General features: G+C 34.8%; 1 protein-coding gene across 1 annotated transcript in view; it reads right to left on the reverse strand.

Moving 5' to 3' along the window:
* LOC134529460 (dedicator of cytokinesis protein 7) overlaps nt 1–26,547 on the reverse strand; it is a 262,141-nt gene that overhangs the window by 21,528 nt on the left and 214,066 nt on the right. Inside the window, exons 30-34 of the mRNA XM_063363592.1 lie at nt 25,543–25,698; nt 25,276–25,452; nt 16,149–16,409; nt 8,200–8,294; nt 3,035–3,206 (exon numbers count right to left, since the gene is read on the reverse strand). Of these exons, the coding sequence (XP_063219662.1) occupies nt 3,035–3,206; nt 8,200–8,294; nt 16,149–16,409; nt 25,276–25,452; nt 25,543–25,698 (861 nt within the window). The remainder of the gene's footprint in view (nt 1–3,034; nt 3,207–8,199; nt 8,295–16,148; nt 16,410–25,275; nt 25,453–25,542; nt 25,699–26,547) is intronic.

Consider the following 26,547-nt stretch of genomic DNA (forward strand, 5'->3'; position numbering starts at 1 on the left):
CACACGTACAGAAGAATTATATATGTATATAAAGAGATATACATAGATATACATATACACACACACATACATACATTAAAAATACATACACATATACATGAGCAGTGCGAGCAGTGATGGAGATTTTATGGGTTTTTCTGAAAGCCTAGAAGATCTGGAAGACATGCCTAATGTGCAGATGGAACTGTTAGACACATGGGAAAATTAGAATTTATAGGAAAATTGAAATGGAAATCAGACTAAAAAGGAAGATCAGGATTTTACATGTCCCCAGGTAAAGTCAGGAAACATAGAACAACCTGCAACCAGTAATATAGTGTTGGGATTAGGGAGGGGTCAAACCCGATGATCCAGTTGTTTTTGTTGATATGAGAAATCACACTAACAAAAAACAAAATAGATCAGACCAAACAGGAAATGTCACAGGAACAGAAGGATTTGAGACACCAGATCACCAAACAAACAAGTTGGATCAAAATTCACTTAAAACACAAACACTCCCACAAAAGTTGGAACAGGGACAGAATGAAATCTGACAGGAAATATTGCAAGTGAGAGAAGAGTTAATAACATATGTACAACAGGAGCTGCCTAGATTATAAACTAAAATTAATACTATTAAAACAGATGTAAACAAACAAATTTATACATGTACACAAAAGGTCGCGGTATGTGAATCACAAATTGAAGGGGTTCAAACTGGCGTAGAAACTTATCAAACGGAAATTGGCATTTTGAAAGAAAACTAGGAATTTGTGGGACAGGAAGTACAAGCAAACAAACAGCAGTGCGCTCAGTGAACCATGGCATGGCCTGAGCACCTCTACTGCAGTCAACAGCACACAGGATTTTGTGGAAGAAATTAGAACAGTTCTATGTCTGTTTTTCGAGTTGGTGATAAGATATCTGAAAATGCCTAGGTACTAATATTTTTACAGTGTAGAAAGTCTTTGTAGGCTGGAAAATGCTGTAAAAAATTGTGAAAAATAATGCAAAGTTAACCTTTCTTTTTGTTTGTTTATGCAAAGGTTTTAGTCATTTAAAATTTAAGCTATAAATTTTTTCAATGTATGAATATACATTGATTTAAGAGTTTTATGTAGTATGTTTTTCATAAAAAAATGCAGGCATTAACAATTTTTAATTAAAAAAATTAAAAGGTTGTGAATTCAAGATAAAAAGATAACATGCACAATTTTCTAAGAAATCCTTTGAACAGCATTAAAAAAGGGGGTAAAATAAGTTATTTAAAAAGTGCAAACATTAAAAACATTTAAATATAAAAATAGTTATAATTTGAACCCATTAAATACTAAAGCTGCATGCACTGCATAATTTAGAGCAATAACATAAAACGTTCCTCCAATTTATGCTTTCCCATAATAAACATGTTTTTTTTTTTACATGGAAAAATTTTAGTCATTCACTAAATTAATACATATACCTTGAAAGAGAACTATATGGTTTAATGTTGATGCAAAACAGCAAGTTATGTTTTACAGTATCAGGTTAGCAACAATAACCTTAGAGCGCAATCTTGCAAAAAAGCAGTACGTGAGCCAACAATTTTTATAACACATTGTTACATTCCAGGTTGACCTGGCTAAGCAATCCCGAACATTAACAAGTGCATGATACACTTTAAGAATTTTTTTTTAACTTCAATTTTTTTAGCAGATTATTATTTTAAAGTTAGTCTTTTCACGAAAGTTTGGATAAGATATTCTATCAATAAAGTAGTTTTTTTTTAAATTTCAAATAAAAGAAATTTTTGCAAAGTCTTTCGTTTTATTTTTTATTATGATTTTTAAAACAATATGTTCATCACAACTTAAAATGTCTAGGTTATTTACAGCACGTATTCACTATAGCTCGTCGCTAGAATATAAACAAAAATGGAAGTCCCTTAGTTAAACTTTTAACTAAAGTACAATAACCCGCGGAAATATCCTGAGAAGGTGATGAAGGTCACCCTGGCCGATGAGACGCCTGAGGTCAAATTTATATTTTAACAGTATAAACAAAGATAAAAAGAAAGGTTAAAACTTGGCCTGGTCCCAAACAACTGAAGTTAAATTATCTCATGCAATTCTCAAATCAATTCACGAGCTGCCAATGATGCTGCCACACGCTGCGACAATTGAGTGACAACTAGTTGAACAACAAAGTTGTCTTCTCTTACAAAGATGAAAACAAAGGGGAGGCAACCCTGTGTGTTAAACGGCCAATCACAATACAGAACCAGGTACAAGAACATATAAGGTAAGTGCGTTTATAACATTGGATCCCTTAAAATTTGGTAAGTAACATAACACCATAGCATTGCTTGTCCTGATTGACTGGCAAGACAGCGCCTAGAGAAAGTTCTGATCCATTGCTGCGCAGTTATGTGCCTACGTGTTGGGTTTTCCCAACAATGCACTAACTTGAGGCATGAAAAATAACTTGCTGGTGACGGGGTGTCACACCCGTGACTTACCTTTGTCTTCCTTTATTTTTAAACCTTCTAGAAATGTTATAGCCTCACTAATCAGAAGATGCCTTAAAATTGTAAGTACATAATTAATACACATAATAATTATAACCGATCATACAAAATTGAGAAATAATAAAAATAAAACCAACTACATTTTGCTTTTTGTAAAACCTAAACCAAATTAAAAAAAAAATTATATTTAAGCACAACCAAAATACCTTAAATGCCTATGCATAGTAGAAGAAACATGAGTATAAATTAATTATGAAACATGAAGAAAACATCAGCAATATAACATATTCTCAGTAGCTTGGGGTAGCAACAATCCTATGTTTCAACTTACTCTTTTAAAAAATCTGAAAACAGATTAAAATAAATTTTTGATTAAGAATATTTACTCCTTATACAGATAAGATCCCTGGGATTTCCAAGTTTTCATGCAGTTGATGACACAATCTTTATCAACAGCAAAACCCCAGGGAGTTAATTTTGGTAACAAGGCAACTAATAAACACACATTGATAGCCAGAAAAAAAGACAAAGTTTCATTTAACCCACCTCAAGTCGGCTGAAAATTTCTGGCAGCTTTGTCAGGGTTGGTTCTTTGTAGATGAACTCCTCTCCGCTCAGATCACCAAATTTTGTGCCATAAAACCCAACACGGAAATAAGTGCCAAAAACACGCTTCCCTTGTAACTGCTCTATCCGTGTGAATGCTTCTTTCAGTTTCCTATGCAGAGAATGATCATCATTAATTCTCAAGTAATATTCATACTCAAGTAAATTTTCTGCAAACAATTTTCAAAATGAGATTTGTAATACATAGTTGTGAGTAGGGGTGCACAAGTAACATATTTTAATGTAAACTCAAGTAGAGTTTTGCAAATAAATTGAGTATTTTTGAGTCAAGTAGTCAGCATAATTTTATTTTTTGCATTTTTCTTTTAAGCTCAACTAACAGAAAATAGTGGCATAAAAATACACACTGTACATAGTACCTCATGATGGTTTTTGAATCACTATCATAGTGCTAACTGCATAACAGTCCCTACATACAGTAATTATATTTACAAGAAAATTTTATAGTTGTATATTTCCATGTAATAAAGTTATTTGAATTTTTATTACAAAAAAACTTATAAGCAGCTAGCACCTAATACTAAAAAAAATTTGAATAAACTCTTTTAAATTATATAATAAAGCACAAGGAAACTAACAAATTGCAGTTAAAGACTTTAAATTTTGGATGTTAGTTTGGAACATTAAAATGGAAACAATTTTTCACACAATCACTATCATTTGATTACTATTAAATATTCAAGCTCGTTATTTCCCTATGCACTATCCACCCAGAACAAGAATATTAAGGGTGTATGCACAACATTTTTTTTCTTATGCTCAGTGGGTGAAGTAGCACTGCCGTAACATTCAATTTGCCCAAAATATATCAGGTTATTTACGGTAACTATGGTGCTTCTGTAGTAACTGTAGTTATTTTTATGGTAGTTATTTTATGGTAACTATTATTGTGTTTGTGAAGTAACTATGGTTTTTTGTCCGTGCTTATACGTGACTTGCTCATTTGTCTTCATTTTATGTGCACATTATTACGTTCAGCTAAGCGGATGGTAAACTATATGTGTATTTTGTACATTTATTTCTTTTCAATAATGTATGGCATAGATAATATTGATGTGGAAAATGATATTCGAAGCCCATTTTAAGAAACAGTTGTTACTGCAGCAAATTCTACAAATTTTTGTGTATGATGCTTGCAAAGAAGTTATATTTTTTGTGTCTGTATAATAGATTAAGGTAAACATATTTATTATGAAAATGCACTAAATGACCACAAATAAGTCCAAACAAAAATGAAAATCTTAAAAACTGACGTCGTCCCAGGTGCTCCCGTGGCTCACACAGGTTGTTATGCCACCTCAGTGCCTCACTGGTCGGCGTTTGTGGTTGGTGGTAAGTGTCTCGAACGGGTGCAGGTCGATTGTCATGGAGAGCGGAGATCGACTCGAGCCCTAACGGGACCTGCCAGGACACGCTAGTTGGCCTCCACCCCTCGGCGCGAGCAGTCGTGTGCGACTCGCGGAGTTCGGCGATCGGCGTTCGTGTGCGGACCGGACAGTGGTGTGCGTGCCGACAACGTTTGGAGTTAGTCGTGTGTGTGGTCCAACCACTCCTGCCTGCCACGTGGCGACGTCACGACCACCGAGAGAGAGGAGTCTCGTGCTGTGAACTGGCCCACAGCAACCACCACTATTAAAGATTAGTTGGCGCCCTCAGACACCACCCAGCCACGCATCAACATTGGCAGGACGACAAAACAATATGAGATTATGTACAATCAGTGACCACTGCTAGTAAATTCAATACTTAATTATCTACATTGTTAATAATAATGAAACGGCGGGAGAATATAAGCGTCACATGCTGAAGTACTTAAATCGTAAATAATACCTTTTTAACCAGTTATGCAAACCTAATCATGTTTCCTATTGAACTGCATCGTACGAGCTTCAAAAATTACTAGATTACTCCAGGTTTCTATTAGTGATGTTTCAATGTTTTATTATTTCCCTAGACCAAACAGTGAACGAGTCAAATTTTTTGAGCTTTAAAATTAGGCTCGAGTTGAGTACTTAAAACTCGACTTGACATTTCAAGTACTTGTGCACCCCTAGTTGTGAGCTCATAACAAATATTAGCAGAAAGAAAGTTCAAAAAATTGGTAATACTACTTTATACCCTCCATTTAGAGTTGATATCTAAGAAGAGATATGTCAATGATGTAAGGAGTAAGAAGTCATGTTAGTAAAGTAAAAGTAATAATTTCAGGTTGCGAGCAACAAACAATATTCTGTGAACACTTAATTTTATTAATAATTATTTATATTTATTGAACATTATCTAAAGTGTATTAATATCATAGGAGTTTAATTAATTATTCTGTTTGATATTTAAGTAAGCATACATGAAAATTATAAACAGCAGAAAAATGATTAAATAGGTACTTAAAATCACCACCGCCATTACACATGTGAATATGGTAAAACTCTACCTTCACCAAAAAATTGTGCACTAACTACCTACATTTTAGAAACCAGTCAATTTTTCCATTCCTCTGAATTTGTGGTGATATAGTAACCAAACAAATTACAGTGAAAATTCCCACTAATGGACATCTATAGTAAATAAAAATTTCAGTTACTAAGAAGTGTTTGCTATTATAAAAAATGTATCACAAAATTTAAATACAATATAAAAACCACAAGATAAAATTAACCCCTACTACTTACTTATCTACTGTGAAGGTATGTAAAGGGAAACCTCACTCCTACAACAGATGCAGATGATGGTCTCGTAACAAGTACTTGTAGATCCCAAATTATAGTTTGAAAAAGTACAAATTTCAATTCCCAGACTTTATAAAATCTTATCAATTTTACACCATATCTTTAAAACAGCGAATCACAGAGATAAAATTTACAGGATAAAAACTAAGACAAATTTTGCCATGAACTCAATCTGCTGAACTATTTTTCATGTCTCTAGCGGTGATCCTCTCACGAGGTTGAGCACCAATGCACTTTCATCTCTGGAAACAGCTTAGTTGCAAAACTACATTTCTTTGCATCCAAACCACAACACTTATACTGTTATGTTCACTACCTGAATCTCAACACCAGATGCGATAGATGGAACTACTGATAACACCTTAGAATGCAGAGGGAGGAAGCTGCCCACGTTTATCTTCCTCACTGTGTTTTAAAAACTTTACACTCTTCCCTAGTCAACAGGAAGGCGGGGGAGACTCATCTTAACCACCTGCATTTCTGAGGCACATCCAACTAATGTAAACACTGGAATACACCTTTGCCAAACTGTTACAATATACAGGATGTGCAGGAAACAAAATATGAACAGCCATACTCGACAAAAGGCTTTGTACCTTTGCAAGCAACAGGAGGGATGAGGTGGCTCAGTTGCAGAGGCAGACGGGAGGTGTAAAGATGACCTGGCACGTGTTCTAGGAAGGGTTGCACACTAATATCAATTTTACTGGTTAGTCAAGCTGTCTTAAAACTGTTTGCAAAGTGAAATTGTAATAGTTTGCATCCATTATTTATTTCCACTTTATGAAATTGAGGGTCCCTGCCCTCCCCAATTTTGCAAAGATTTCGTATAATGTAATATTTTTCAGTAATGCAGTGTATCAACTGATTATATAGTTTAAGGTCATGGTGATCTAGTATTGTATTTGTATTTTATTGATATTAATTTTTTTATAGTAATTTTTATTTAAAAAAGACTTTTAACAATATTTTTTCCGGTTTTAACAGTGTTTGCTAGGTAAATATTTGTTTAAATGCATTTTCAGTATTTTATTTACTTTCAATATTGTTTTTATGTCTATATATTACATTTAGTTTTATTTAGCTTTCATTATGTTTATAGAAATATTTTCAGTTACCAAGGGAAAAAATTCAGGTGTTCATTCCCATGGGAGGTGGTGAAATTATCAGGGTTTGGTGCCAGCCAGAGAAGACTTTTTGTTTTGTATGCTTATTTTTTGCAGAAATGCCTCGATGCGAGGTTAATGTAATTTGTATATTGTTGTGTCCTTGTACAGAGAAAATGTGTTGTGATTGGTCGGTGAGGTCATGCATGTGCCTGCCTCTTCCCTGCATGGTGGTATGCAGTTGCGTATCCCCATCAGCCATTGTTCAAGTGCTGTTCCAAAAGGACGTGCAAGGTGGTGGCTCACTAAATATTATGAGCATATAGAGACAGACAATTTAACGTCTGGGTGCGGGGGCCGTGCCGCTGCTAAGAGTTTTGGACATTTCAATTACAAATTAGGCCCCAGGTGTGCTGCACAGGCCCAGTACATAGTTCTCGTTTATTGGGTACCTACCTAGTAAGACGATGAGGTCACTAGGAACATTATTTCATAAAGGCACAAGGAGTGATCGACAAAAGTGAATGAAGTGTTTTCTTTCCATCACAGAGTGTAAATGACATATAAATTTACGATGCGAGAAGAATAAATTAATTACTCAAATTCATTTCAAACTCATTAATTTAAAAACAACCATTAAGAGTTTTGAGAGAATCAACAATCAGAAACAGAACTTTACATCCCACTACCTGCAACTTCAGATGGAATATTCTTCAAGTTTTTTGTGTATGTACGTGGAAGGAACAATCATCATCTTAGTCGGGCACATTGTGACCTGTAACAATTTCTTAGACTGTCCATCAATGGAAAGTTATTTCTCCATAAGAGCTCACATTATTCTGCTGATAGTTTAAAAAGTGTGTCGTAAGGGAAATTTCACTGTATAAATATTACCTAAGTATTCAACCAGTATTGCTACTATTGAATAATTCACTTGTATTTTAAATATTTTACAGGCAATAATTTTAAGGTAGAGAATAAAATAGACACTCACTGTCTAAAACAAGATGACTGTTAAAGGTGAAACTTTACTTAAATTGAGTATTTATTAAGGGTTATTTTTTTCATGATGCTCTTACTCCTAAGATCATAAATATTTATTGAGGCAAATTAGTTGAACACTCAACCACTGTGGGCTCTTAAAGTGTTTCAAAATTATGTCAGTAGCCAATTTATTGGTTAAGAACATTTCCAAAACAGTAGAGTTACAATATATTTAAAAAAATAGTTACAAGAAATAAGATCTACAGACCCATGGATATGAGCTAGTTTCTTGTAGTCTCTACTGGCTTCTGCAAATGGTATAAGTATTCTATATACTTCATTTAATGCTTCATACATGCCAGCCTAGGAAAAAATGAAACAAATATAATTACACACATGAAACACTATCAACTTCTTCACAGAAAATTCTCTATTACTCTGGACCTTATAACATGCAAGAATTAGATGCCAAACTCTTCAAGCATCATTCAATAGTGCCTACAAACAAACATTGATTAGGTTGGTGCTCAAAGATGAGTTGAATAAAGAAAACAAGATAAGGATTGATTATAGTGGTGCAGGGCTTACTGTTAAAAAAATGGGAATAATTGAAACCAATTTAAAACTATAAATTCACACTCTAAGTCATACCAATATAAACGGTACTGTAAATTAATCATGGCAAACTTTTAAACTGAAAAATACAATGCCAAAATGTGAAAAAAAAAAAATTTTCCTCATATATTGGCAACAATCCTGTAACCATTTCATCAAAATTTTTATTATAACTGTAAAGGTAAACTATTTTTTTATTATTTTGAAATACGAATGGATGATTAGGGCTTGATATCACGTCGGAATCGAGGTCACTAAAGATAATCAGATGATAATGAAGCATTGATGGAACGAATAGTAGGAGGAAACTGAGTACCTGGAGAAAACTGTTTGACTAATGACAACTTCCACATCTCCCAATCGTGAAAAAATCCATGCCGGGAATAAAACCCAGATCACCTTGTAGGGAGGCGAGCTGCCTGAACACTCTTTGCCACTTGGCCACCATGACCTCTTGAAATCTGGAAACATCCTCAAAAACAGCTTTGTCTGATATCACATAGACCATCATTTATTGTGTTCCAAATAGAACCACATATTCCCATTAACCCTTTATTATTTTAATTCATTTAATGTGAGTCCAGTTATAGTATATGTCATGTAAATTGTCTCAAATTTTACAGTTCTTTCTGCTACTGTTGTTCTGCCAACAGTGTTTATTAACAAATTCACATGATTGTCAGTGCTCGTAAACAAACACTGTGTTGCATTGGGGTGACAATTATGGACCAATGATACTAATTTTGAAAACTGTCTAATTTGAGACAAATTCCATGACTCAGACTGAACTCCCATAGTAAACAATGTTATTTTATGTGGTATTATTATAAAAAAATTACAAAAATACATATTTTTTTTTTTACATTTTAGCAGGAGTTTCTCTTTATCATTATCATGCAGTATTTTTCACTAAATGTGGATTACAAAAAATTGGAAAAAAAATATGTAAATCACAAACAAGTTTTAATTTACCAGTAGTTAAATCTCAGTTTGCACCTGGCTAAAAGACAAACTGATCGGCACAAGACAAAACACTTTTAAAAATTATTTTTGCAACCCTTCAGCTTTAAAAGAAAATGTTTGGGATAAAAGTTTAGTAATTTTTTGAGGTTAACTTTCCAGATGCGAATACAGGTATATTTGTCATTATGAAGGAAAGATTTGCATAAATTTCTGGAATTAATTTTCTGTCCTTAAATATGCACACGATGAGTGCCATTACATAATTTCCACATAGATACACACAAAAAAGCACAATCATTTCCTCGCTCATAAAGCAAAATAATTCATAGGTTAGGAAACCAAAACAAACTGGAGAAAATCTTGCAGAAAAATCACATTTCTTGATCAAGTCCTGAGTACGCTTCATGTCCGTGGCACTACCAAGAAAAACAAGAAGCAATTAAACTACAGTGGATAGGTATAGTATGTTCTGGGACACTGGCTACAGGCCAGGGATTCAAGATTTGACCACCATCTTGGATGGCCTCTGTCATAGCCACCATATCTAATGACCTTGACCCCGCCCACCATTTTTTTGTTTTCTAGAAACTTCCGCCATCTTGGTTTCAGCCATTTTGTTTTAAAGAACTTTCTGCAATTTAGAATTCAGTATTTTTATTTTGTTTTACTAGTACTCTCCACCATTTTGAAATCAGTCATTTTTGTTTTCTAGAACTTTCCGCCATTTTGAAATTCAACATATTTTGTTTTAAAGGACTTTCTGCCATTTTGAATTCAGCCATTTTTTCTAGAACTTTCCACCAGTTTGAACATCAGTAATTATTAACCTAAAAATTCAGCAAATCTTCCAAAATTCATTAAAAAAAATCACCTACTAATGTAATGATTGATTCAATCCATTTCAATCCTTGTTTCGATTCTGAGTCAGTGCTAAGATTAATTAAAGCTTAAAATAATTATGTTAATTAATTTTTCCCATTACCTTTCATCAATTTTATTAATCATGTCCACTAAGAAAAATTGACTCTATACAAGATAAGTGCCCGGCTGAATATATTTGTTAACACTATGTCTACAATGGAGGCTGTATTCAGCATACCTTATGTTTACTAGAGAGCCAATTAAAAACTCATAGATCAAATGGTTTCGAACCATTACTTCTTTGCTAATACTAAGTATACAATATGCATAAGTAAAAGCCAATGACAAGCATGTAGAGCCAGTGCCGGTCCGATCAACATTTTTAGGTAGCGCGAGATCTAAAAGTGGCGCCCCTCTAATTAAAAAAAACATTGTTATATCAGTTGCTTTATATTCCACCAGAAAAAGCAGCGGCCTCCGATTATTATGCTGTCAAAAATGTCAAATCGTAGAAACGTTTGTTTGACCAGGTTGTGCGAGTACCTATATGTTATGTGGTGGACAAATGAAAAATAATAACAATTAATATAATGATTGTCAACTTTTATTTATTCTGTGTTCCATGCAAACATTAATCAAGTCAAATGAGTATGTGGTAAAAATATTTTTAAAAAAACCTAGATAGTCACTATTCTAACTTTAGTGCTTGCAATTTTTTTTTTTTTACCATGTCTGAATAATTTCACTTTTGGGCAATAGCATTTTCTATAGATAAAATTCCAAGATCGGACAGTCTTTCCTGACACATAGCCGTTTCATTCTTCGCGATCGGACTGCCTTAAAAACTGGATTATTTCGGCTAGAGACGCTATTTCCTTAGCTGTAATTAGAGTTAAGGAAAAGCTACGGTACTGTTTCACGAATTCCGAACAGTTTTTCAGTAATTGCGATGCATTTGGTAAGTTCATAGTTTCAGATTGCATAGCTTTACTTACAATGTTTACTTGAAACAATATATCATACCAATACACCATTGTAATCATTAACTCAAATTACTCCATATTCTGAATTAGCGACAATGCCTCTGATGCTGCAACTGAGTCATTAGTTTCTTCGTGAAGATTTTGAACGGCTTCACGAACTGAAGTGCAGTTAAAGAGAACAGCAGCAAGAGAAACTCTACTCTCCCAGAGAGTTAAGCAAACTATTTTTTAACGATAATCCATCTATGTGCTTGGATATCACTTCCCATTGCTTGGTTCATCCAGAGAATAAAACAAATAGTCTTTGGAGAAATCCAAATAAAGAAACAGGTTTAACAGAACTTTTGGCTGCATCTGCTATCACCAAATTCAAGCTGTGGCAGTCACATGGATTAAAAAATGCCCGAGGATATAGGTTTAAAATTCTGGTTTGTACACCTTTGTTCACTCCTATCATATTCGCTCCATTATCGTAGCCTTGACCTCTACAATCGTTCATGTCTAAATCAAATTCTTGTACAATCGTATCAAGAAAGAGGCCAGTGAGTCCTGCTCCCGAAGAGTCACTTACTGAATTGTAAGCAACAAAACACTCTCGCACTTCGACTTCTTCATTAACATCAACGAACCGGAATGTTAGTGACATTTTTTCAATATGGCTAACATCAGGAGTGCAGTCCATAATGATGGAGAAGTATTTAGCTGACTTTACCATATTCACAATATTATTTCGAACGTCACTTCCAAGTAAGCAAATTAATTAGTTTTGAAAGTGTTTGCTGAAATAGTGGACATTTGTCTATTTACAACACGGTGGAGGTGCTCCATCATCACATTATCAAATTTTTCTAATAATTGCACCAAACCCAAGAAGTTGCCATTATTAGGGGTGTATAACGTTTCAGAGCTCCCTCTAAATGCCAAATTATTGCCTGCCAAGAAGAACACTATCGACATCATTTTTTCGAGGGTAGAAACCCATCTCGATTTCTCATCTTCAATCTGTTTTTTGTAATTGTTTGTCTATTTCTCTGAAGTTCTTCAACCTAATCGACGCTTGTATCCAACTGTTCATTGCACGTCGGTGATCTAAGAATGTTTCGTGTGTTTTCAGACGCATTGATAAGCGCCCCTAGTCATCAAAACCGTTTTCCAAATTAGAGTTGGGGTTTGTTTTAAGTAAACGACAGCAAAAACAATATTCTTTGTCTGCAGATTCATATTACACGAGCCATCTTCTTTTAAAAATCTCCCCATTTGGCATTACTTTTTCAGAATGCAAATTTGAAAAATGACGGCCGTCACAATTCTTTGGGTGTGATATACATATTTAAAATCTGTTAAAACTAGTACCTACACCTTTACCGCTTTATACAAAATGCAGTATTGGCAAAGATTAAAAAATAGTTACTAAACAGGTATATCACTTCCATACAAAAGCTACAATACCTACGCTATAATACCCTACAAAAGCGCAGTACATCGGGCTGCAAGGAGAAACGTATTCAACAAACGCACGTAATCATGAAATGTCTAAACCAACGTGTGTAATCTCGCCATGCGGTTTCGTTCATGGATAAGTGGAAAATGTCTTATCGCAGTGCCACAGAATACACTAGAAAGGAAATTATATAAACAATACTTACTTCTGTTTCCTATTTCGAATACTTCTATAATAATCTAAATACTTAACTTTCAGCCGTTAACCACACACACACTGTACAACACAGATATGCACTCATACACTCGCGCGCGTTTGAACAACTTGACAATTCAATAGAAATGCTTGCATAGCGAAACAAGTAACAGGCGAAATTTATTACCGCGCCCCACTCCCCCGAAATGGACGATTTGAAATGGGGAGGAGCCAAGCAGTTCAAGTGTAACGGCCGGATGAAGCGCCACTGTCAACTGTGGGACACAGAATGTAAATAAACAGTCGCTAGTAATGGAATCCGAATAAGCCACATTAAAAGAGCTGTTGTACACAAAATCATTAGTAATTTGAATTTATTCAAATTTGGTGACGTGACACCGCGACGTCAGAGGGCGGATACCTCAAGTCGTCCATTTTCCCGTGAGACTTGACTAATCGTCGCCGTCGTTCGTCTCACGTGTCAGTTGATTTCGGCGCCCCCACCTGGATGGCGCCCGGTGCGGTCGCACCGCTCGCACCGCTCGCACCGCTCGCACCGCCCTAGGACCGGCCCTGTGTAGAGCGACTGTCTGTAACACACAACTGCCTCTGCCTCCTAGCGCTGCAGACTGACACGTAACTGACCACGGCAATCAAATGCCAGTTCAGATTGCAGAGTTTTCTAGAAAACAGAAATGGCTGAATTCAAAATGGCAGAAAGTTCTATAAAACAAAAAAAATGGCAAATTCAAAATGGCAGAAAGTTCTAGAAAACAAAAAAATTTCAGAATTCAAAATGGTGTTCTAGAAAACCAAAAAAATGACTTAATTGAAAAATGGCGGAAAGTTCTAGAAAATAAAAAATGGTGGCCGGGATCAATGCCATCAAGGATGGTGGTTGCAGTAGAGTCAAACCAAGATGACGGTCAAATCCCGAATCTCTGGCCCGTAGCCAGTTTCCCAGAACATTCTATACCTATCTACTAACCACATCTAACCACACAGGGGAAAAAATTGTTTGCCTTGCTCCATCAGCCAATCACAACACAGCTTCCTCGTACAAGGACACAATATCAAATAAAATAAATTGTAATTACATCCCAGGCATTTCTGTAAAGAACAAACACACAATTACATAGTCATTTCTGATTCACTGTGACAAAACCCTGATAAAATTACAACTTCTCATGGGAGCTAACACCTGCAGTTATTCCCATCATAAGAATACATACAAAAAGCACCAGAACATCACTGTAACTGATAAAATGCCTAGAAAATCTGCACCGCTGAATTACCCACCTGTCTCTGGTCCTTTCTTATACCAACACAATATCCACTGTTCTCAAAATATTACAAACACACTATGAAATACACATATAATGATATAGTTATAACAATGACATATAATTGAAATAAAATACTGCAAATTACACTTAAATAAACAGTAACTTAGTCAACCTTGATAACATTGATAAAAACCTTTTTAATGGCTTTTCTAAATAAAAAACTGAATATCAGAAACTATAAAAAAATATTCAAGACAATAAAATACAAATACAGAAAAAAGTCACCATGACCTTGAATCAAATAATGAGATGACATACTGCTTTACTGGAAAAAAATCATGCCATAAGAATATTCTGCAAAGTTGGGGAGGGCAGAGACACCACATAGTGACAAAATGAAAGTACTATAACATAGACATACAATAAGCAAAGCATAAAAAGAATAACAGCTATTTCTGTTAAAAGAAACAAACATGTGTATGATGAATTAAACAAACTTACAACATCCTTTGCAGGCATAAATGACATTAAAATAGTTATTTTAGTGGTTGAAGTTAATTTAAAAACCAATGGAACATATTTATCAACTGAAACAAAACATAACTGGTAAGAAAAAGCTTATGTTAATGTAGGTAATTCCATGATGGGAATTGCAACAAACTCTCTTGCAGAGCAAGCCGGTGAAGTTCAAAAGTACAAGCTGGCTAGTAAAACTCACAAGTCACAAGTGAAAATTGAATAATGGCACTTGAAACATATGATAAGAAATAAACCACATGCGCATGGAGTCCACGCATGACAGAAGTGAAACTTCTCGCTTTTTAGGTATAGATAGATATAAATATCATTTTCATTTTCGAACAAACAATCTATGTAAATATGAATAAAAATTATAAACTTAATTGCACAAATAAATAACTCTTTTCCGCACAAATAAATAAATAAATTGTAGATTCTTTAAATTAAATAAAAGAAATATGGTAGCATCAATCATCAGCTGTTACGAAAACTGAGGAGTAGACAAACACAAACAGCGTTACGAGAATTCCGTAGAATCACTGCTGCGACATTTCTACCTTTCCCCTGCCATCTCCCCTTCCGTTCGTTACAACTAGCATATACATGCTCAGCTACGTACCAATCCCCCACCCCCTTGCCTTCATCCCATTCGACCGCTAGAGCATGCGTTGGAGTGGCGTCGCAGCTGACGCACTCTCCTGCTCTACGGGTTCCTCCACCACGTACCTAACTATTCCCCTCATGTGATCAGAATTTTCGTAACGCTCGAAAATTGTTGCCCCCTCAGAAAAAAAAAGTTTCACTTCTACATATTTTCCATATTATTAATTTAATTTCCTTTGATATTAATAGAATGTTTTCCAAACATTTGTTGAAAATCTTTTGAAGTAGAGCTTCCATCATAACTTATGCACTGTGCCATTGTATTTTAGTGTAACTAAATACAAAATAATTAATCACATCCATAAAGTCTTTGTGTGTGCTATTTGTATAAATACAAGAAGAAAGCTCCTCTTTTGAACATGGCAGTGTGAAAACTTCACCAAGTTTAGAATAAACATTCAGAAAAACTGATTGGTGCTATAACCAAATGGTACATGATAAAATCATAACTAATCAAAGGAAACTTTACTTTCACTAAATTGTAAGAATACACCACCCCATAAAATGAAATAAATTCCACCTAACATTTTTGTTTTATCCAGCTACAACTTTAAGTAGTAACTAACTTTAATGAAAGGTCATTGTTAGTAAAGAGTTATGTAAATGTTGCCCTGCTTTAAAACCACATCGGATGATACGAAATACTATAATAGATCACGAAACATTCATGGAAAAGGAGATGTCAACGTACAGAATGGAAGGAGCTGGCTGCCTGCTCCAGTAGTCCCACGAGGCCTGTCTCGGTAAAGTAGTTGCCCAGGCAAATCCCTTCCTCCTCTGGGCTGAGGACATCATCCGATACGGCACTTTCCTCCAAGACATTAGGAGACACCTTCTCCAGCCCTACAGCTCCAACCGGCAGGTGGACTTGGTCTTCTAGCATGTGTAGGTACTCCATGACCAGAGCAGCACTATGCACCAGGCACATGGCTGCCTCCGTATGGTTGTTTCTCTGAGGAGCAAAGTATAGCACGACACTGTTGTAAGGTTCCTGCCGGTCATACCATTAGTATTGTCCCAGAAAATTTTCTTTGTTTGAATAAGGCATCAATTTTCTGTAAAATTTCATATTTTAATAATTGCTTATAACTTCATAATTTGTACGATGACAAAAAAAAATTCAATTCAAAAAGAGCTATGTAAAAATGCTTTGTTTGAAAATGAATACCTTCAGAATCATGTTTGGATTAAAAGAGATTTATTTAAATAGCTCTTAATTTATTGTGAATTTTGTTACATGACTGCTTTTGGAAATTGAGCATACATTTGCTTTAATGGTTCCAGAAAAAAAAAACCATTCATAATAAATAACTTACAGTAATAATACTTTTGGATATTATTCATGGATCACCTATAATTTAAAAAATTAAGAAAACAGATTAGAGGTCCTGAAAATTTAGTTCCTATCAGTAACATTTTCCTGCATATAAAATTTTTTTCTTTCTTCACCTTGAAAAACATTATAACAGGGTTCTACTGAAAACCTCAAGCAGTCTAGCTACATTAACAGACCCCCAGCCTTCAGTGTCAGTTGCTCATTGCAAGTAATAAAAAATGATGTTTAATTCACATGTTCAGAATTACGACTGTCCCGGATTAGCAATTTTGCAGGATTATCGAACTTCAATATAGTTTTAATCAACATACAACATAAAAAATAAGTAGGTAATCCACAATATGGATCCACCGTAGGGTGTAACTCATTATGTCATGTATAGCAGGTAAGATCAATTCATTAAAGTTAATTTAAAAAAATAGTAACTGATGGTCTGAGAGTCAAAAGCAATAATTACTGACAAGGTAGTCTTTAACAATTACTATTTACATACAAATAACTTAAATACAATAATCCCTCACCAACTTTCGCTTCTTGAGGGGATTTGTGCAAGGTAAAAAACATTCATGTGTCACAATAAGTTGTAAATTGGCTTATCTGTTTCATAAATACTTGCTTATTAATAATATATAGTCAGCCGGGACATATATAAGTTAGCGGTTAAGCTATAACAAGTTAGTGGTGAGACAACTTCCGTGAGGGAGGGTTGTTGAAGGTGGTAGCTCTGAGGCCTGCCAACCAGCGGAAATCGCTGGAAGGTCTTACAAAACTCTCTCAGTCTCTCTCTCCAGAATTTTCCTTGGGAGCGGACAAGAGGGAAGCGAGCCATAAAGAGAAGCCTTCTTCCCCACCCCCTGCTTATAATCCTTGCCGTCCGCAACTGGTCCAAGCCAGGCTTTCTTGCGTTGGGCCCTTGCAGGAACAAAGATAAAAAAAAATGCACAACTTGTGAAAAATTGTTCACAGCTGAATTTTTGCACTGTGGTAGAGTCAACTATGCTTAATAACTTACCGAAAGTTTACAGCTGTTACCCGAAACATGCAGTTAAGTCCTAAATGACAGAGACTTAGAGCAGTCAATTAAAATGCTTCCCATTTACGCAGTTTTTAAAGTAGACTCACCATAAATCTACCAAACTAATCTTAGACTAGAAACACTATTATAAACATTTATGTTGAAAATTGTTCCAAGTGTTAGTGTTAACGGTACACTTTAAATTGATTAAGTTATTGATTAAGTATAGTCGCAGAGTGTACTTGTATTGGGTGCAAAGTTACAGTCGTTTGGGTTGGGGTGTTTTAATTCCAAGAAACAAAGATCTGACTAAATAGGTCAAAATTGCTAGTAAACTGCTTAGTTTTTATCACAATACACCAGAATAACAATATTTCCTAATGATAATTAATACATACATTCTTTGGCCCTATGAGAACTGTAAGTGTTTTGTTTTCTAACTGTCCAAGTAGCTTGGGTAAATTACAAACTAATTTGTTACTCAAGTGATAGTACGAGTCATTAACTTTCAGATTACACCTATTTGCTGATTAGTATTGGTATTGATTTAAGTAGTTAGTTTCTTGATAATTCACATACTGAAAAAATATTCTCAAAGATATAATGCCTATTCAAAATGTGACACTATATATTTGATCTCTAGAGTATATGACTTCAAACCTCATTAGTGATACCATTTTTCTATTCCAAAGAGTTCCAATAAAATAAAAAAATTAATTCTTAAATTATGCTTTATGAGAAGTTTTTAATATATATTTACAAACATAGTTATTAAAATAGGGTTTTAGGGTGTTCTGTTAACAAGTTCTAAAAAATAAGTTCATTGCAATTTTATGGAGCCACATCAAAAATCCTTCATAAGAGAAACTTAATTAAAATATTATCTTACTTGCATTAATTTAACTCAATTATACTAAATCAAATAAAGGTAACATATTACAGCATTCCCTAAACAAAATAACTACACTATCTTCTAAACTTGGCCACCAAGGTTGCAAGTAATGCACGTCGCGCAGGCCTGCTGCATCTGGAGCTGGTACACACTCCGCCACCTAGGCTACTCTAGTGTTCAAACTAATTGCGCTAGACTCTTTATAATCACACCGTCTTAAAGCCTAATGAATATTAAATACATTTGTAAAGAGAATTTTTACATTGGACCCTTCATTTGTATGTATATAATAATTTTATTTCTATGACTGATTTTAAAATAAACAGAATCAAAATCTTTAGGATTTTTATTTCATCTTTAGTATTCAACCTTGAATTTTTTTACAGTGTTCTATAGAACAATGTTTCTACATTATTTTGATAGTTTTACAGAGAGTCCAATATAGAAATTACGTTCATGGGAAACAATTTAATGGATGACTGTAAGATGCTGTCATAACGGACTTTACTGCTTGTTTTCAGTGTGACGCACAAGACAATAACCTTTTGTATATTATTATGCAAAGTCGACTCTAACACTGTGTAAAAATTCAGCTTTGAACAAATTTTTCACAGGTTTGTGCCTCTGTTTCTTGGACTATTATTGTGTTTAGCCCACACAGGAAAAGAAAACCTAAAAATGCACATGTGACAAAAATTATTCATAGCTGAATTTTTGCACTGTGGTAGTATGCTGTGCCTAACGACATACTGAAGTTCTACCGCCATATACATTGTGGGTCACACAGAAAAAGTATAGTTAAATCCTAAATGACAGCATCTTACTGTGTTTCATTAAAATGTGTCTTACTAACGGAATTCTACAGTAGAATCTAGGTAAAAAAATCCAAAATATTATAGAAATGATATTGTACACAACCTTATTTAAAACATCCTTAAGTTTTTTAAAATAAAATATAAATTTTAAATTTATGAAATAAATTTATTGTTTTGCCTCAGGAAATAAAAATATTATTTAGTTAAAAACAAAGGAACCAACATGAAAATCTATTGAAAAAATATTTTTTCTTATTCTTTTGGCTATAAGATGGTATATTTACGAAGTGTACACCAATCCCTCACTTAGCACGACTAATTCGTTCCTAAAAATGTTCGTGTTAATCGAAATCGCGTATTCTGAAGCATTAGTCCCCATAAATATAAGGCTAAATTATTTAATGTGTTCCAAGATGTGTAGGGAAGTAATCTTTACATAATATAAATGCGTAGAATAATACTTGAAAATGCATATGTCATATCATTTATCTTTTTAAGCCTACCACCGAATACGTTAGATAAAGAAAACATGGCACAGTGTAACGGGAGATAAGTGGTAACATATTTACCGTCAGTCAGCAGGTTGGCTTGCCCGCCCAGGCGTGACCTTCAACACGCGCGTGCGTCTGTCTGCCTGCTGTTGCAAGCAGCTGGATCCTTTGTTCTTACGTTTAAAACTTAACAAAATTAAAACACTTTTATGAAATTAAGAACCGGTTTCATATAACTTTAAAACACACAGCCATATGTAAACATTTAATTTGTTATGCACACCTCTTATTATGCGGCTATGTAAACAAATCAGTTAACAGATAAACAGATTTATATTTTCCCTAGAGCACAAACATAACATTAAAATATGTAAAATATGTACATATACAAAACATAAAAGTTAGTTAAATATTATCTGGGGTGAAATTAACACTATCATCTTGCTTTTTTTTAAAAAACGTGTCCAATTTCGTCTGCTTTGGTTTCTGTTCTGTCAAAAAAGTTTTGTAAACTTCACATTCTTGTTTGATTCCTTTAATCACAGTGTTTTTGCGTTCATCATCGGGATCATTTTCTTCTAGGATAGAGAATGCTTAGTTTATTAAACAAAAAAATTTGGCGACATCTTTCTTATTTAGTTCTCTCTTAGGTTCGGCATTTTCTTCATCTGGAACTAAACACTGTTCCTCGTCAAGTTCAATTATTTCGTCAGCTGTGAGTTCCTGAGAATGCGAGTCCAGCAGTTGGTTCACATCGTGCGACTCGAGTTCGTCGAATCCTAGATGATGGCCCATGTCCACGATATCAACTGTCACATCTTTCAAATGGTCTTCGTTAGATTCGAACCCCCGGAATTCCTCTGTGAAAGAAGGGCACAACTTTTTCCACACGCCTTGAAGGCAGGACATCGATATTTCCTTCCAGCTCTCATCAATGTTGTCGATGGCATTTTTAATGTTGTATGACTTCCAGAATTCTTTAGTGGTTTGTTTATTATCCCCATCCGTGGCCGCAATGAGATGGCGGAATGTACGTCGAAGATAATAAGCTTTAAATGTTGCAATAACGCCCTGATCCATTGGTTGCAACAGCGATGTTGTGTTCTTTGGTAAAAACACCACTTTTACATTTTCAAACAAATGAGTTATTTCTGTTGGATGACCAGGTGCGTTATCCAAAATTAACAACATTTTGTTATCTAGATTGTGTCTCTTGTTGTATGCAGTTACTTCTGGTACGAAAAAGTTGCGAAACCAGTCACTGAAAAGGGCGGCAGTCATCCAACCTTTGCGATTAGCTTTTCATATCACTGGTAAATTACTCTTGGCGTATCCTTTCAGTGCCCTTGGATTTTCCGAATGATACACTAAAAGTGGTTTTAATTTATGGTCACCAGCTGCATTGCTTCCCAGTAAAAGTGTAAAGCGATCTTTTGATATTTTGAATCCTGGTGCGGCTTTTTCATCCTTAGCGATGTATGTTCGGTCTGGAATTTTTTTCCAATAAATTCCAGATTCATCAACATTATACACTTGCTGTGCACTGTATCCTCCTTCAGTTATAATATCTTCAAGAACATCTGGAAAGTTTTCAGCTGCTTCTGAATCTGCACTCGCGGCCTCGCCTTTCTTCTTTATGCAGTGCAAATTGTATCTTTCAACAAACTTTTCAAACCACCCTTTGCTGGCAGAAAAACTGACGTTACTGTCCGGATATTTACTTTTTAACTTTTCAAAAATTAAAAGTGCTTTCTCCCGTATCACAGCTTGATTCACACCAATCCTATCAGGCCCATGATTTTTTTCACTGCACCACTCATTCAACAATCTTTCCATGTGAATCATGTGTTCATTTCGGTTCCTATATCTAATATCAAAAACATTTCCGCTAGTACCAACAGCATCAGACTTACACAGACGTTTTATAGAGTCCTTATTTCGCACAATTGTCCGCACAGTTGACTCTGTTAAACCTAAAGCACGACCAATATACGTATGTCCTTCATTACATTCAGCACGCCTTATAACTTCAAGTTTTGTCTCAAGACAAATAGTTTTACGTTTCTTAACACTTGTTGAACACGATGCACCCTCTCGCTTGGAAGCCATTATTCCAACTGCAGCTGCGCAATTCAATTTAGAGCTGTAGCAATTCGTATGTATTCGGTACTGAGTAACGGGTGCGCCATATAGTAACGAGTAACGAAACGTTACACACGGCTGCATCTCGTTACTCGCATTTTTCGTATGTTTTACGCATGCGCGCGCGTATTCGATGTATTTACGTTACAAAGAACGATGTTTGTTTATTAAAGTAATTGTGTGTAGAAAAAGTTTGAGATTGGAACAGAAACAACGTAACAAAGTATTGTTTACAAATTAGAAATATGTAATTATGTTTTTGTTTTTTATTATCGCGTATTTTCACGTTTTTTGTTCTTATCTTAAAAGAGATAATATAAAAAAGCCGCTCTAATGAGATTTAATTGTTTTTGGTTAACAAAAACTGTTAATTATGAAATATTGTTAATTGTTTATATTCTATTTATTATTATTTACGCGACGTCATACTGTTAGCGTACACAATACGACTCGATTCGTTGCTGCAACATAACATAGCATGTTATGCGGTATCAGAAGTAACGAGTAACGTAACGATACGATAGTAACGAGTACTAATTGTTATAGTTACGAATACATACGGGTACGCTTTTTTTTCGTTACTTTTACACCTCTACAATTCATCACGGCCTGGTCTGCGGCCGGGCATCAACGGTACGGCCTGGTCTGCGGCCGGGCATCAACAGTGCGGCCCGGTGTTTGTTTATCTGCGTGCGCATCTCTTTCCCCTCGCATTCCAAACCACTCTTCCCCCCTCGAATTCCATACCTGACGTCGTGTCGTTTCCGAGATTTTTTTTTTAGCCTGTGGCGATTTCGTGCTAACTGAAATTTACAGACGTGCTATTCGAGACTAGGGCAGTAAAATTTACATCGTGCTAACTGAATTCGCATTAATTGAAGACGTGCTATGCGAGGGATTGGTGTATAGTGTAATTACGCATTGCCAAATGCACTGTACTGCAGCAGCTAAAACCACAGAAAAATGGCGCAACATTTGTTACACACAACCTTGATCACCAAATATTTAAAAATTTGAGGGGTTTATTTGTTTACAGAAAATTATACTATCCACGTTTTCTATTTTCGGAAAACACTCTTCACCTTTATCCATTCCATGAAGTAACTCTTCGTAAATGGTTTAAATATTTTTTTGCAATGAACTAAATATTATATTTTTAACGTGATTCAAGATGTTATAACTAATTTATCATAACGTCAAACATTACCTCGTGTAACCAATTCATGACAAGTAGAAATCATGACACACATTTTTATTACATTTTGATATGTTTAAATATGAAGATATTCATTATGAGGTCAAGAAAGAATTGCTGCAAACAAATACTATGTTATAATGTTTACGAACATACAAGCATTCAGTAAAATGAAAACCAATTTGAGAGATCTTATTTCTGTGCAGAGTTACCTCAATTAATAGTCTTACTACACGTCAGTGTTCAGTAAACGAAAAATGTGGAGACAAGTGAGAATTCATTGTCTTATCCAGTCTATAACGTATTTATTTCAATGTACAGTAAACTTTCAATTATCCGGTCCTGGATTATCTGGTTTTTGGATTATCAGTGCTTAATTTTAGTTTAATTATTAGTTTTTTGTATTCTGAAGCTCTAAAAAAAAATGATGGCATCACTCTGGCACATTTATTCGCTTGGCAGTTCTATATTTTTAACCACCCTGTTACTGTGTCAGGAAGCTGTTTGGTCCGACCCTTTTAACCTCCCACCCCCTCAGCTGTCACACTTATCATACTCTAAACCCGAAGTGGATGCCCTCACTGCTGCTTCATGTTCCCAGTCTCCGTTTTGTTTGCTTCACGTGTCTTTACAATACTTTTTGCCCACCCATCTGTCCGGCAGGCGCCCGGTGTGTGACGTGTCTGGCTGGCATTCGGCTGGAGGAAGGGACACAGATAAAAATCTAAAAACAAAATAGCCAGAATTTGTGTGTGCATGGTTTTTGCGATCTTATCTTGAGCAGTGTTGAGTTAACTTTTCCTCTTTTGCCATTGTAAATGACCGTCATGTACATAAAGGTAATCTACATGTATCTTATCACTACACATTTTCATGACTCAAACAGTATTGTTTTATCATGTTATTTATTTCCCATGCTTGTAACTGCAACATGACGAACACTGCATCCACAGATCTGCAAAATCCGTACGTATTGCTGAATCTATCTTTGATTTATTGAAACTTTACTTTGTTAGGCCTTTGAAAAGCACACCTCGGAGAACTGGTGTATTGAAGTGCTACTTATATATTCCTCCAGCATTGCACAAGTTTCTCTGCATGCTAGTTTTATGAAAGAAAAATGAAATGAGAAGAAATAACTTGCTGTAGAGGGATAAAAAAAAAAATAAAAGAAAGGAGGGGGGGCAGAAAAGTGGGTGACTGCCACCTCTCCAGCAGACGGAGAAAGATTGCATGGCGACACAGTGCTATATTGTTTACATTCCAATAAACTGAGAGACAGTACACAAAGACTTCATCTGTGCTTCGAATCACCTGTGCTCTGAATTCTACTGAAGACAAATATGTATAAGGTGCAAGGGCAGCCCTTACCAGGACACAGATTATCCAGGTTTTTTTTTTACGGGATATCAATTATCTGAGCATTGGTAGGTCCCAATTAACTTGGATATTGAGAGATTACTGTATATATATTTACTATGTTTCATATCTGACTTTCTCCTACAGCAAAACAATGTCTTTTCAGAAATTTATTTGCAACTTTATAGAGTATTAACTTGATTCTTTACTTCAATGTACCATACCACAATCTAGTACAACATACAACTCAACTACATAAATTAAAAACTAACAACATTAAAGTAAAAAATTGGGAAAAAAATTACAGTAGCAGGAATAAATGTAATCCTATATCCTCAGATATTATGTCACGACACAATCTACACAGCAGAGGCCACGGAATCAAGTGGGGGTATGAATTAACAAGTAATAAATTTGAACTACTCGACCAATGATGACAGAAAAAAATTTGGGGTCTGTAGTTAAATCATAATCCAGTTTCACTCATTCTACTTCAGCTTCCAGCCTTCCATTATTGGTTTTGATGTAATTCAAACAAATTGTTCCATTTAAGACTAAAAAAAACACTCATACCTCTGCATTTTTCTGTGCCATATTTGCAAGCCACGTTAAGCGAAGATCTGGCGAATTCTGGTAACCTTTTGCAATTCTGTACATTAGGTCTAGAAGCATTTCTGGATCTTCCTGAAATTCCTTCATCTTCACTGTGTCCGAAAGAATCATGTGCAGGTTAAAAACTAGATCCTTTACCTATGTAAAAAACCACAAATTGACAATGATGTAAGTTCAAATAACATAGCACAAAAAGTTACTTGAAAGGCACTGTCGTGTGAAACGTACTTGTTCAGGAAATGTAGTACCCTGTAAGTTGTCTTCTTCTGCATACACTAGTATTGTTTTCAATGATCTACGAAGAGAATCTTCATTGAATGATGAACTTGTGCCAACAAGTGAACTTAAGGACATTGTAACCTGCATTTTCACACGAGCAAAATTCTGGAAAAAATATATCAAAACATTCAAGGGCATGTGTTAGTACTTAAATCTTCAAATTTAATATAACTTTGAATCAAAATCTTTAAATACTATAAAAAATTGTTATGAGTATAAATATGAATACTCGCATAGGCAAAGTAAGCTTTCAAAAGTTGAATCAAATAGGATTCAAAGTCACAAAATATTTCATTCATAGCCTAATTATAGTATAAGCCAAGTTTTAACTTGTACTACTTTTTCCCTATAGGCATTGGAAAATTAAGACTTATTCTATTAACCCAAAGTTATGTCTTAAAAAAAACTGTTAAAAGCTCTGTTATACAACTAAAACCACATGAGCAGACTCTTCACGTCAACAGATAGTTGAACTAATCCCATTTTGGTCATTTTGTGTCTTATGTTTCTTTTCCCTAGCTGTCTAGAATTTTAACAATTTGGACACAAGACTAGTTATAATTTTCATAATTTATTTATTTCATAAATTATTTTGCTGAATATTCTGCACTATGAATAAATATTTTGTGCTGGGTACAGACTACTGATTTTTAAAAGCATTTTTCCACGATTTCATTACATGCAATGGTTTCTGTTAATTTTTCCTCTGATTTCCTATAATTCCAAAAAGATTTACATTCATAAAAATGTTAATTAAAATTTTTGAAAAAACAATACATTTTGAATAATAACTGTTCTACTAATAATAAATAAAATTTAAAATATTAGTTTTTAATCGCTTAGAGATTAAAAATCAACCATTATTATGAGAGTAATCTATAGTCATGCCAGACAAGTATTAATGGTTCAATCCTTGGCCCTGGAGTGACTCATACTAATTTTGGGGAACATCCT

Source organism: Bacillus rossius, chromosome 2, assembly GCF_032445375.1.
Source record: "Bacillus rossius redtenbacheri isolate Brsri chromosome 2, Brsri_v3, whole genome shotgun sequence".
NCBI classification, from domain to species: Eukaryota; Metazoa; Arthropoda; class Insecta; order Phasmatodea; family Bacillidae; genus Bacillus; species Bacillus rossius.